The sequence below is a fragment of the Mytilus galloprovincialis genome, chromosome 14, assembly GCF_965363235.1.
Source record: "Mytilus galloprovincialis chromosome 14, xbMytGall1.hap1.1, whole genome shotgun sequence".
Taxonomy (NCBI): Eukaryota; Metazoa; Mollusca; class Bivalvia; order Mytilida; family Mytilidae; genus Mytilus; species Mytilus galloprovincialis.
In genome coordinates this window covers 72,096,370-72,110,464 of record NC_134851.1, presented here as the reverse complement: position 1 = coordinate 72,110,464, position 14,095 = coordinate 72,096,370, and the positions used below count along the sequence as shown (strand labels likewise).

Sequence of the window (14,095 nt, the reverse complement as noted above, 5' to 3'; positions counted from 1 at the left end):
CATATATTATATTTAACAAGGTTATGTCGCACATTTAATTGATAATTTTTTCAAAAAAAATAAGAATTATATATTAACTGCACAGCCACAGTTTGTTTGCCCTGTATGAAAAAAAGCGAAGTGCATATTGTCATATGAATTATCTCTTCTTGTACGAAATTAAAATTGACAGTATTTCAAACAAACTAAAAAAACGCAATTTATACTTAAGTTTTGTAGGCAATAGGGTTATGTACATGGTTATTTTTAAGATCTCATGCTATTCTTTTTTTCAATAACTTTCAATCATCATATTTATGTTCAAGTCTAATCCACGGTGCAATACTATAAATTGACACATGATTGGTGAATTATTAATAATACCAATGAAAGTTTAAATATATCAACATATTTGTATTTTCAGACACTTGAGAAGTTATTTGACAATCAAAGGACATTTCTCCAAGAACAGTTTGTCAAACAAAATGCTCTTGTTGGAGAATGCCTTTCCATGTTAAAAACTTTGGAAAAAAGACCAGAAAATGGAAAGCAGCTGAATAAAAGTAAAAATGAGATTCACGTGCCTGCATATATAAAGGTATTTCATTTCTTACTGTTGTTTTATTTAATGTCACTTGGAATAAACTAGTAGCCTTAACCAATCAAATATTCAGTTATCAATATACATGTATGCATACAGTCATGATGATACAGTGTAATCAATTAACATACTTGTTTTCATCTTTTTTTATACATTACTCATCATTCGAAATATAATAATGTTTACTTTAAACTTTTTACAGCAATCTGTACGTGACGGATTTAAACATAATAAGAGAGCAAATGGGTTAAAGTGGACCACAAAAACTGCAGCCGGTACAGTACTTAAGTGAGTATAACATGTATCTTAAAACAGCAATCGAATACCTAGTCCGAGATGACTTTGACATCTGAAGACCCTTTAAGAACTTGCTTGGGCAGTGGGACGGAAGAGCACACTCCTTATAGAAAACAGAGAAATTGCTGGCTTAGACTTAACGCGGCATATTTATTAAAAATTAAAGCAATCATATACCATCCGATTCCCCATTCAATGATGTGAATTATGGTCGTTCTATTGCGTCCAAGGAGTCGCTGTACCTATATGTTGCCAAACAAAAGTATAGCAATGTACGGATGGATGCTATTTTTTTTTTTTTTTTTCAAATATTTTGTTATCAAATCAAAACGTTTCTGCCTTTTATGAACTGTATAGTCCGCCTTTTAATTAAGTGTCCCTTGTATGCAACGTAAATGCACCTACATTTATAGTGACAATTCTTTTTTTTTAATATAAAGGACAAGGAAGGCTAGTCCCATTTTTTCTTTCTGTTACAAGTATGTTTAAAGTATCAATAAACGAACTATATGAGTTTAATTTCAAAATAAGGAAATTGATGATGAACATATTCTTATATTCAAAGATGCAATTCTGAAGAAAATAAAGCAATGACAGAGGCGATTTTGATCTATGTGAAGGGTCAGCATCAAACTGTTGAAGAGGGCGTGATCAGGTGTAAGTACATCTATAGCTGCAGCACTTATACTTATAATATTTTGTAACAGTCGTTATAGACGATCAAAGTTACCTATCCAATGCGTTTTATCACTTGTTTCCTAAAGTTATGATTGTATGGTGGATTGGGAATTACTTTTTTCAAACGAACCCCCCCCCCCCCAAAAAAAAAAATCCAACCAAACACCAAAACAAACAAAACAACAAAAACAAAATCAAATAAACACGCTTAGTAAAAAGTGAAAAGAATGATTCGATCATCCCCAAATTCCTCCGTGAATATCAAATGGCGGTCAATTTACGACAGTATCCGATTTCTTTCTTTACCCTAAGTGATTAATTGTCATTACTACATCGCTTTTTTTCCGACGTAGTCGGTATAGTTTCGGTTTGTGTCCTTTGAACTTAAGGACGCTTAACTATGGCAACAGAATACACATGCTCTAAAATCCCTCAACTTTTAACTTTTTATATAAAAAAGAAGATGTGGTAATGCAAATGAGACAACTTTCCACTAGAGACCAAAATTACACAGATATTAACAACTATAGCTTACCGTACGGACTTAAACAATGAGCAAAGCCCATACCGCATAATCAGCTATAAAAGGCCTCGAAATGACAATGTATAACAATTCAAACGAGAAAACTAACAGCCTAATTTACGTACAGAAAATGAACGAAAAACAAAAATGTAACATATACACAAACGAAAACCAATGAATCACTGGCTCCTGAAATATTGGCGGGATCCCAACCCTCCTCAGTTTGTTTATCAATGCGTAACATGTATGGACCTTTAATTCAAACTGTACTGGTGTTCGCGGCGTTATTCTGTTTTTTTTTATTATTTCATGTAGGCTTTGACACTGAAGTATTAATTTTAGGTTTGATATTTTCACATAGTTCTTTTTTTTCTGCAGGTGGGATTGAAACGTATTTCAATTCTGTTAAACAGAAGGAGATAATGGAGTTAACAGGGAAAAAGGAAGAACATAATAGAAAAATGGTTCTCTATGGCCGAAAACACAGGGTATGTACTAAATAAACACTTGAGACAGTTTTAGTCATCTGGATAAGGAATAAACATCGGCGATAATTATTCTTAAGATAGGAATTTCAATAAAGATTGATTAAAGACACATTGAAACTTATATAACAGTAAGGAGATGTTTGATGCTTTTGATGAGTTCAAATGAATTAAACGTAATCAATTTGTTGTAGGCAGTTTGATTAAGAGATTTGAAGGTTCATGTATCATTTCCGTATATTATGGGTAATTCACGGTTTTCATAGGTAAATTTTTTTTTGTAAATGAGAAAATTACCATTTTAACAAATCGCTTACTCAGAGACGGGTCCGGATTTTTCTGAATAAAAGGAGAGCGCCTTGTTTAAAATCTGTAAAAGAGGGGGACCCATTTTACCCTAAAATCACACTGTTTAATTTAATCCGAGTTAAGTGTCCCCGATGATACGCCTATGCTATATACGAAAACAACTGTACAAGGTACCAATACTTAATAATTCGTTATTTATAGCGATTTCAATTTCGTTTGTTGATAGTGATGCAAGGGAAATAATCCAAATTATACATCAAGTGGTATTTACTTAAATTTTCATTTCACCATCTTCTGAGTTTAACATTTAAGGTATACTGTACATATGTATCGTTTTTCAGAAACTTATCAACCGAAGAAGAACCCTAAAAGAAAGAAAAATTGATCCAAAGGAGGAGGAAAGGTTCATGAAAGCATTGGAGATTGAAACCATGTCCTCAGAAGATTCCGATTCTGAGGACGATTCTATCTTCGTTACACGTCCTCTGTCGTGGGTGTCGACAGAGTTTAAACAGCTGATACAGCGTTTGGATAGAAAATACGATCGTATGTTAAATGCTCAGGGGAAGAGATTAAAATCCAAAAGAACAGTCGGGGAGCCTTCAGATAGACCGTGTCCCAAAAAGCCCAAGGGACTGGAGTGGATGTTTGGCTTAGGTGATATGGAGTTTTGACCATCAGTCATTTCAGATACATGTACATGTACTAATAAACATTTTGACATGCATACATGGTCTTGTTTAACTTATTACGACGAATTAATTTGAACTTATGTTGCCGTCTCGTTTCATTTTATTAAATTGTGTTTATATTCAGTTTCAGCTAAACATGAAAAGAACCACGGGTCATTCACCCTTAACGTAAAACCATTTGATATGCTTGGTGGGAAAGGGAAGCGGCGGATTGACACACACGCGCTGCACACAAACATATTTTCACTTGTGTACACAATTGTTTATTTTTTGTAAAATTTTGTTCGCTTGGATCTATTCTTTCAATAATGTACATGTTTATTTTTAAATGAAATGTAGCATGTGTATGTCATTGATTATGATGTGTTATTCATTTGTTTTGTCTTATCATTTTTGTCCACTAAAACTATTAATCAATTCACAAAATTCATTACATTTATTTTTATGGTTTTTATAAATACGCTGACTTCCCGAAAAAAAGAAATCATAAATTTAATGTAAAAAATGAATATAGAAATATAATGAACACGTTTTCAGTTTGTTTAGATTTATATTTATCAAAATAAGGTTTGATCAGAATGGGATGCCAAATATGTAACACTTCTTCAAACATGTAGCCATTTGAATGTGTATAATAAAGAATATGACCACATAAAATGTATTTACTTTATTATTTATACTTGTAAATAGCTTGTTCCGGGGCTTCTTGTGTAAATAAGAAAAATATAATTTCAGAGTTTTATATTGCAAAATGTACTTCTTGAGTATCGGAACTTTGATATAGGTGTGCTGCTCGATTTTGGTGTTTATCGTTGCAATTTCGTGATTCTAATTGTTTGATTTGAAAATGTTCTCAGTGCAGTCTTTTCTAAGATTCATAGTCCAGAGTCTTCTGATTACTGATTGATCGAATTACCTTTTGCTGAGTCAAAGTGTCGGTGTCTTTTTTTAACGTTTACAACATGTGACGCAAAATGCAACTCTTTTTTTTTCTTTTTTACCTCATTCCTGAACAAAAAACGATAAATGACATAAAGGCGTTTAGCAAGTCAAGATACACCTGAAGCTTGAAACTTTTACAGCCATATAGTACAGCAAATTTGTGCAAGAGGTTATGGCCTAAGTCTCACTTAACCATCTTTATAAAAATACAAACACTCTTGTTAATTGTGAATCTTGTAGATTTGTAAATCATCAAACTATCAACATATTTGCACACACCCCTTCCCCTTTTAAACGCTTATAACAATCGTAAAAAAAACAACAAACGAACAAACAAACAAACAAACAAAAAAGGAAGTAAGAAGTTACTTAGAACATTTGAAACAGTTTATTGCGGGTAATAAATTGATATTAAATATTAAATTTACTGGCAATAACATATGAATAATTTTCAAATTTACGAAAATTTAACAATATTTAATTTAGTATATAATAAGTTTATTTTCATTATTGCATTTGTAAACTAGAAATTTAATTCACAGTAAATGGTTTAAATCAGAAAAATAAAGACATTTGTTCTGCTTTAAATTTCTAATTTTATTAAATTTACTTAAATTTTCCCTAATTTAAATTTCTCATTTAAATAGGTTTACTGCAATTTAAAAGAAAATAAATTTTAGATTTATACAACTTTAAAAATATATGTAAATTGGGTTTATTCTTAAAAGTTTATTGGTTATATTAAACTTAAAGTAAATACGGTGTAAATAAGATATTTTCAAATGGATTATACTAATGATATATTTTGAAATTTTAAATATATATTAGCTTTTATATGGATATAATTTTCTAATAAATGCATCATTTCATGCAGTGCATCTTATGACTTAACCTTTACACTGTAAATGTTTACCAATCCCTATTGGAAACAAAAACGTTAAAGTAACACATGTGCGCTTCGACTTAATATGTTAGAAAATATTCTCATTCTCTGAATGAAAAAAAAAACATTGATATACGTCTATAAATTGAAAATAGCACTATCTAAAGTAAAACTATATTTTAAAGTTGTACTCGCTACATTTTGATAATAATCATGCATCTAAATTTTGAACATCATGGTTTTTCGCACAGCTGTTTAGGGGATATTGCACCAGAAATTGTGACACCGGATCAAGCTTTTACAGACAACCAACTTGTTTCGAACAAATTATATGCAGCCGTTGCAAAAAAATCTAACTGGTGTTATTTTTAAAATGGAAATATATGACTATTCTATAATTTGTATGTTCCCATACTATTGCTTTGAATTTTATCAATGTACTGCTTACGTTTTTCTTTTGTGTTTATCTATGTCTGCGTGAAATGTTAAATTATGTGACCTTAGAAATCAAGAGGTACATAGATAATTAATTTTAATATTTTATCGTTTAGACAACCTCCTGTTGATATTTGTTTTTGTCGTAAGGTTTCTGTGTTTTTAAGGTATAAACATTTATTATAGTGATATGTTTAGCTATCTATAACACTTGGATTGTTACAACATTTTCAGGAATGTGAACGTTGTTTTGCTTTATTTTATGTGTTTGATCTTTTGGTTTTTACCATTTGATCAGAAACGTTCCCTTACTTGTTTTTAGTTCCGTGTTTTCGTTCTTTCACTTTATCAAAAGTTTTTTTTCAATTGAAATCAAAACAATATATATATAGTACTTGTTTTGAATCAAAGGCGGTGATCTTGATGTAAATGGTGTGACTGACATCAATGATCTCACTTGTTTATATAATTGCCATATTATAATGCAACATCGTTTGTATCGTTTATTTTATTTGGATAAAGTCACAAATTTTCATGACATCAATTCTTAATTGATGATTTGAAAGATTTTAAATAAATGATTAGACTGTGTTTTCTGTCAGTTTTTTGAAAATTGAGAAACCACTATTGTATGTTAAGCTCCGACGGCATCAATCAGAGACCCGTCGCAAACATAATTTGCGACCATCAAACCAAGTTCTTTTGCTACAAGATTTACAGTGGTAAACATGAATTTTTCAACTTTGTAGCTTCTACTCAGACTTTATTATACGTCACAAATGTATGAGTAGACAAGACAATTAATGGTCCGGGTTTATGTCAAAAACGTTGTCCGTTCCCGGGTCAATGTTGATTTGAAATAAGTTTATGAAGGCTTTAAATTTGACAATTTACTACATAAAAAAAATAGAAAACTCACTACATGCCTATCAAACACTTAAATAAACATAGAATTATGGAAATCATCAATATAGACGTTGAATTTAAACATTTCGCATCACTGGTCAGCTGTGCAATTACCCCAGCTACATCGGGTGATTCGATTATCTGAATACCTGAAACATAAACATATGATACATAGTTTAATAAATAAATGAATTTAACAATGTTACTCTAGTAAAAAAATCAAAGCATACCAGTCATTCAGAAAGAGAGAAACAACAAAAAAAAACATCGATTCTTACACATTTTCAACGTCATAACAACTTAATTGATCAAACATAATGTTAAGGGAGCAACCATTTCATTTCAAGGGGTGTACATTTTTTTCTCAGAACATTTTTTTTTCATTTTTTTTTTTCAGAGTTAAACACAAAAAGGTATTGACTAAGTTTCCATGCAGAATTGGTTTTGTCATCTGCTAGACCAGATCACTTTTTTTTATATCAAATTGTGAATCACACTTTTTTTTACAAAGAAAAACCATAACTCTTCTCCCTTTAAAATTATATGGTCGTTCCTTACTGATGGTAGATAACTTTTTCCAAAGCAAGTACAAACTTTGGGTGCTCTTATTGAGACATTTTATTTAGTGTAGTCACTTGCTTATAGTGCTGGTTTCTTAAAGAAATAATGTTTGGCCATGTTTAAAGAGTGTGTCATCGATATCAGAACAAGGGCTGCTGTAAATAAATAAAAATAGGGAGATGTGGTATGACTGCCAATGGGACAACTCTCCACAATAGACAAAAATGACACAGAAGTTAACAACTAAAGGTCACCGTTCGCACTTCAACCATGTGCAAGGCCATACCGCATAATCAGCTTTTAAAAGGCCCCGAAATGACAATGTAAAGCAATTTAAACGTGAAAACTAACGGTCTAATTTATGTACTAAAAATGAACGAAAAATAAATATGTAACACATAAACAAACGACAACCACTGTATTACAGGCTCCTGACTTGGTACAGACACATACATACATAATGTTGCGGAGTTAAACATGTAAGCTGGATTCCAACCTTCCCCCAAACCTGGGACAGTGGTAAAAAAAGTACAACATAAGAACGAACACTTTCAAAATCAGGTCAAAAAGGCTTAAAAATTCCACTGCAGATCTAAAGAAAAAGATTAACACAATTATTTATTTATATAAGAGGGACTGGGAAAATTAACAGAATAGAAAATAGAGAATAATCGACGAAAATGAAATACAGAGTAGTGAATAACGAAGTGCTAAAATATAAAGAATAGAAAATAAAGTAGGATGTAGTTGTTTTTTGTGCCTTATATGTTTGGTACTTTCTGTTTTCCTTTCTCTGAATTCATTCAAATATTAAAAATATAGTCATGTCGCACTCTCTTATGTTTGTAAGTGAGTCGTCTTCGCCAAAATGTTTTTTTTTTTAACATTATACAATAATAGAACAGAAAGAACAAGAATGTGTCCCCAGTACACGGACGCCCCATCCGCGTTATCATTTTTTTATGGTCAGTGGACCGAGAAAATGACGAAAAAATCTCTAATTTGGCATTAAAAGTAGAAATATCATATCATAGGGAACATTTGTACTAAGTTTCAAGTTGATTGCACTTCAACTTCATCAAAAACTACCTCGACCAAAAACTTTAACCAACACTTTAACCTGAAGGCCAGACGGACGAACGGACGCACTGACCAGAAAATATAATGTCCATAAATGGACCATATGTAATAAAATCGATTCGTTAAGAATATCCTCCGATCACTCAACCATACATATTCAGTTAGCTCACTCCAAGGACCACAAAAAGGTACAATGCACTGTGATTATCTCTATAGGAATAGATTGCTTGATCTGTATTTGGCAAAACTTTTGGTCCTAAATGTGCTTCAATTTCGTACTTTGTTTTGCTTTATTTTTTATTTTTGGGGATTTGAGCGTCACTGATAGTTTTGTAAACGAAACGCACGTGTCTGGCGAAAATACAAAATTTCAATCCTGGTGTGTTTCCCTCAGTTTTAGTTTATAACCCGGACCTTCTTTCTCTCAATCGATTGACGACTTTCAAACATCGGTATACTACTGTTGTCTTTAATTATCCGATAAGGCACATGCAATGGTATTTTAGAACCGGTGCATTCCCTAGAAGATATAAGATTGAGAATGGAAATTGGGAATGTGTCAAAGAGACTACAACCCGATAACAGAACAAAAACAGCAGAAGGTGACCAATATGTCTTTAATGCAGCGAGAAATTCCAGCACCCAGAAACGTCCTTCAGCTGTACCCTAAACAAATACAATATATATTCAACACATAAAGCATTTATCAAATCTTGGTTAGCATTTTATGTTACCTTTAATTTTCATATCAGCTACTGCAGAATCTCCGGTTTTCTTGGTAACTGGTCTTGTCGCATCTAAAACAACGTATGTTTCATATCCTGCAGATGACAGAAAACATGCACATTCGAATAAACTACTAAGTAACATCACAATTTATAACTAAAGGGCACAGCATGGACTTCAAATACCATCAAACCTAATACTGCATAGTATTGATAATTAAGGTCCCAAAATGACAAATGTAAAATAATTCAAACAAAAAAAATTAATGTACGGTAATCTAAAACCTCCTAAATAATTGAAGAATCTCAGTGGAACATACAAAACATTTCTATTAACGAGCTTACATTTAGACACGCGAAGCAATAAATGTTTTTTTAATTTGATAGATGATTTTGTCCTTTTTTGTAAATTTGTAAAATTGTTTCTTTTAAAATTGTAACACAGTGATGACTGCTGTACCCATATTTTGACTATTTTATTTATTATGTCTGTTTTTTTCACACATCGTTGTAAATATAACGGAATCGGATGAGACTGTCGTACAAGTGAGAGGTTGGCGCTATAAAACCAGGCTCAATCCACCATTTTCTACATTTGAAAATGACTGTACCAAGTCAGGAATATGACAGTTGTTGTCCATTGGTTTTTGGTTGGTTTTGTCATTTGATAAGGGATTTTCCGATTGAATTTTCCTCGGAGTTAACAACATTTCAGAAACGATGGACATTTCGTTTTATTCTCTTTCGTCCCTTTATCCGTACAATAATCAGAAACAAAAATCACACACACCCAGTTTTCTAGCATCCATTGCTGTATAGTAAACACAGTAATCACGTGCCAGTCCTGTTATGATTAAAGCATCTATTCCGTCTTCCTGGAGTTTATCATGCAATTCCGTATGACGGAAACCGCCATTGTCGTAAAACGCAGAATAAGAATCTACCTAAAGTAACACAAGAAAAACAGATGTAGAATGTTTCGTGTTTGGTATTTGTTTCTATCTTTCTCTTTAATATTTATTGTTTCACTTGCTGTGTTTGTTGTGTTCGTGTCTGACCATAAAAACGAGATACTTAAAAGACATCAACATAAAAGGTAAAACAAAGTTCTGAATTTTTCGTCTCCTAACTACATATGTATATGTATATTGAAAACTGATGTTGAATGCGACCTGTTTATAACATATTTATGTTGAAGCATACAATTATTGTAATGTAGAAGTACTAGTTATTAACAAATGATTTCATTTACTTTGCAGATACGGTACATTCCGATTGTTCAAATATTCTCGTTCCTATAAACGTGATTTTAAGGTATTTGGTAAGGATGAACCAACGGGCAACTTATTAAGTACTTACCTTGCAGTTATATCCTTTTCTTACAACAAGGTCGGATGGCTCATGAGTCAAGTTGTGTGAAAAGTTAGCTGATGGAGTGTTTATAACACAATGGTCTGGCCACAGGTGCTGTGTAAGATTGTATGCCACTTCAGTGCAGCTGTTTTTTTCATCACATAGGGAACCTAATTCAATATATAAATAAATATGAATTACTCAAATGGCAATCTGAAATCACATGCTGGAGGAAACAAAACAACGAATTGGCACTAAAACAAAGAAAGATTTAGTTACGAACAACAGTCCAGCCAGACAATTACACTTCACTTCACTAACGATTCATTCACTTGGATGCATTCACTTGATATATAGAAGTTTGACAAACACTCATTTGATTTTTGAAAAACTTAATAATAAATTGTTCAAATAAGGCCTTTGAAATAGTGGAATTCATTACTTTTATAGTGTCAAAAAGTCGTTGGAAGTATTTGATAAATTGCATGCTTATATTGTTGATTTTGAATCTGTACAAAGTTTTGATTTTTCTACCCTGTATACCACATTGCCTCACATTCTGATTAAAACAAATTCACACACCTAATGAAATACCACTACGCGAGTAAACAGGCATTTAAAAAGTCAGAATGTGAATACATATGTTCAAACTCTTTTAGGTAATGTTTAAGTAGCAATACACAAAACAACTATGACAGTTGGACATGCTTTGATACTATATCTGCTCTTGATTGTTTACTAGATTACATCTTTGTTCGCTTTGGAGATTCCGTATATCCTCAGTTTATCTGAATTCCAATTGGGACTAACTGTGCATCAATTATTGTAGACCTGTTTTTGTATTGCTATTAGTTACAACTTATGACTCAAATCAGTAAAGACCCAAATGTAACTGGTAGTTATCTGTTGTTATTTATGTATTATTTTCATTTTGTTTATTTTCTTTTGTTAAATATTCTGACATCGGCCTCGGGCTTCTCTTGAACTGACTGTTAATGTGCGTATTGTTATGCGTTTACTTTTCGATATTAGCTAGAGGTATAGGGGGAGGGTTGGGATCTCATCAACATGTTCAACTCCGCTGCATTTTTGCGTCCGACCCAAGCCATGAGCCTCTGGCCTTTTTGTTAGTCTTGGATTATTTTTACTTTTAGTTTTTTTGTGATAATTTGGGGTTAAGTATGACGTCCATTATCACTAAACTGGTCTATATATTTGTTTAGGGGCCAGGTAAAGGACGCCTCCTGGTGCGGAAATTTATCGCTGCATTGAAGACCTATTTGTGACCTTTTGTTGTTGTCTGTTCTGTGGTCGGGTTGTTGTCTCTTTGACACATGTCCCATTTCTATCCTCAATTGTATTAGTATTTCCATATATAGAATGTGATTAAAATGTCAAGCTGATATTTACAGAGTCAGCTCCCGATAGTGTTATGTACATGTATCACCATAACAACATAAAGAGTTGTTTGTTTGTAGGAAAAACACATTTTACGTGTTATACTGAATCGTCTATGGACTTATCTTTTTAGATATTGTCAAACATATTTCGTTAAAATATTATAGAATTCAATTCAGAAATTTCTACGTGTTTATTATTCCCATTGTCGTACGTCGCAAAAAAGCAAGAGTAATTATTGTGATATCCGAAAATACTGCTTACAAATTATGATACTGAAATTTAAAATGGGAGTCTTTAAGTGCACCTGAGATCGCCCCCATTTTTTCCCGGGATTCGTGTTGATCAGTCTTATGTTTTTATGTTGTGTATTGTCTACCATTATCTATTTGTTGGTCTTTTTCTGTTTTGGCAATGTGGTTTTGAGTTTATTTTCGGCTTATGAGTTTGAATGTATATTTAGTATCTTTCGCCCCTCTTTAACAGTAAGATTTTTTTTATTGTTACCTGATTTATCATACGAAAGCTGAATGACTTGACCGGCACCTTTATGCTGAGATGCAAACGATATGTGGTCACTGCAATGCCAGTCTTGTGATAAAACCACCAATGAAATGTCTTCTTTATATTCAGACCGGATATTGTTTATTACTGGTATCACCTGATCTCCTTCGGTTACCGCTAGACTTCCACCAGGTAAGAAACAGTTTTGGACATCAATAATCAATAATGCTATCTGTCTCGTACATGTTAAATCCAACAGCAAGATGAATGTTATTGTCGATAACCTGCATATATATCAAATTAAATTGAGAATGGGGAATATGTGCTAGGGAAATCAACCCGACAAAATACCAGAACACAGTCAAAGGACATCAATGGGTCTTCAACACAGCCAGAAATGTCGTATCCGGATGTGGGTTTTAGCTGGCCCCCTAAACTAAGAAAGTGTACAAGTTCAGCGAAAAAGGAGGTCACTCAAACTCCAAAACAAATGAACCAAAATTTAAAAACGAATATAGAAGACCAACATTGGCAGAGGTTTCTTATTTGGGACATGCGCAAAAATGCGATGGATAAAACATGCATGTTTTGTGAGATATCAATTTTTATGAAAAATTAAATCATAAAAGTATTTTGAAGGCAACAGTAGTATACCGCTGTTCAAAACTCATAAATCTATGGACAAAAAACAAAATCAAGGGAACAAACTAAAACTGAGGGAAACGCATTAAATATAAGAGGAGAACAACGACACAACATCAAAATGTAACACACACACACACACACACAGAAACGGACTGCATGATACTAGTGATTTGACATCTCCAGCTCTTACTTTGGCTGAGGGAATATGTCTTGTAGTACAAGTTCACAGTAATGCCCTATTTTTGTCGATTTGAAAATGTCGATGTATCATGGAGATCTTTAGATACATCACCACAGAAAAAAATATATTGCAGTCATTGTTCTTTTTGATCCAGTTCCACTTTACAGTGTCTGGTTACTTATTGAGTCATTTCAATTGGCAACTTATCTTCATCATCAGAAGTAAGTTTTCCCTTTCCCTGATGAAATATTTTGAGGTCTGAAAATTTGTTTGACATGGTTTGTGCCAATATGCCTTGTGATTCTGGAGTGCTTCTGCAGTTCCATAGCCCTCATTCAACTGTTTCGAATTGAGCGAAAGGAAAACCAATTCAAGACCCAACATCTTCGTATGCTTGCATCAAAAGAGTGATTGCCAGCTCAAATGTCTATGACTGTTCTGTTTGTATCTGCCTGGCATTGCTAACCCTTACATGTCCTCTCTTGTCGTTTCACACATTACTTCCAGTCTAATTGCCCATTATGTTTTTCTTATATCTAGTTCCAGTGTTTTCGAAATCTACAATTTTGATCTTTTCCAAAAAAAAACTTTCGGTCATAAATTATATAATATATACGTAATTTCTGTTTTAAAAAGTTACTTAGGCAAACGTGTAAGTAACAGAAATTTTGATACTGATATCTTAATTTTGTGAACATGTGCATGCCTTATCTGACCTCTTTGTGAATATCCAATATAAATTAGTAAAAAAAGTATGAATGCAAACAGTGAATTAATAAGATTAGCGAATAATGATATATAAGAAATTCATGTTTTCAAAATGGCCATCATTCAAGATGGCTACCAAAAAATCAATATGTATCAAGTCCTCAGATGACAGTCCTTGTCAATTGTGATGAACATATCAAATGACTATAT

General features: G+C 32.6%; 2 protein-coding genes across 2 annotated transcripts; one reads left to right on the top strand and one right to left on the bottom strand.

Moving 5' to 3' along the window:
• Positions 1-209: 209 nt before the first annotated feature.
• On the top strand, positions 210-4,206 carry LOC143059021 (uncharacterized). Its single transcript, XM_076232483.1, has 5 exons — positions 210-577; positions 783-868; positions 1,443-1,534; positions 2,457-2,566; positions 3,214-4,206. The coding sequence occupies exons 1-5, from the start codon at positions 491-493 to the stop codon at positions 3,544-3,546; spliced, it is 708 nt and encodes a 235-aa protein (XP_076088598.1). The 5' UTR covers positions 210-490; the 3' UTR covers positions 3,547-4,206.
• Positions 4,207-6,314: 2,108 nt separating this feature from the next.
• LOC143058182 (nicotinamidase-like) lies at positions 6,315-13,675 on the bottom strand. The gene is made up of 6 exons (XM_076231645.1): positions 13,650-13,675; positions 12,355-12,635; positions 10,456-10,619; positions 9,887-10,040; positions 9,106-9,192; positions 6,315-6,879 (listed from the first exon to the last, which is right to left on the bottom strand). Exons 1-6 carry the CDS (start codon positions 13,673-13,675, stop codon positions 6,743-6,745), a joined length of 849 nt encoding a protein of 282 aa, XP_076087760.1. The 3' UTR covers positions 6,315-6,742.
• Between the last annotated feature and the right edge of the window lie 420 nt (positions 13,676-14,095).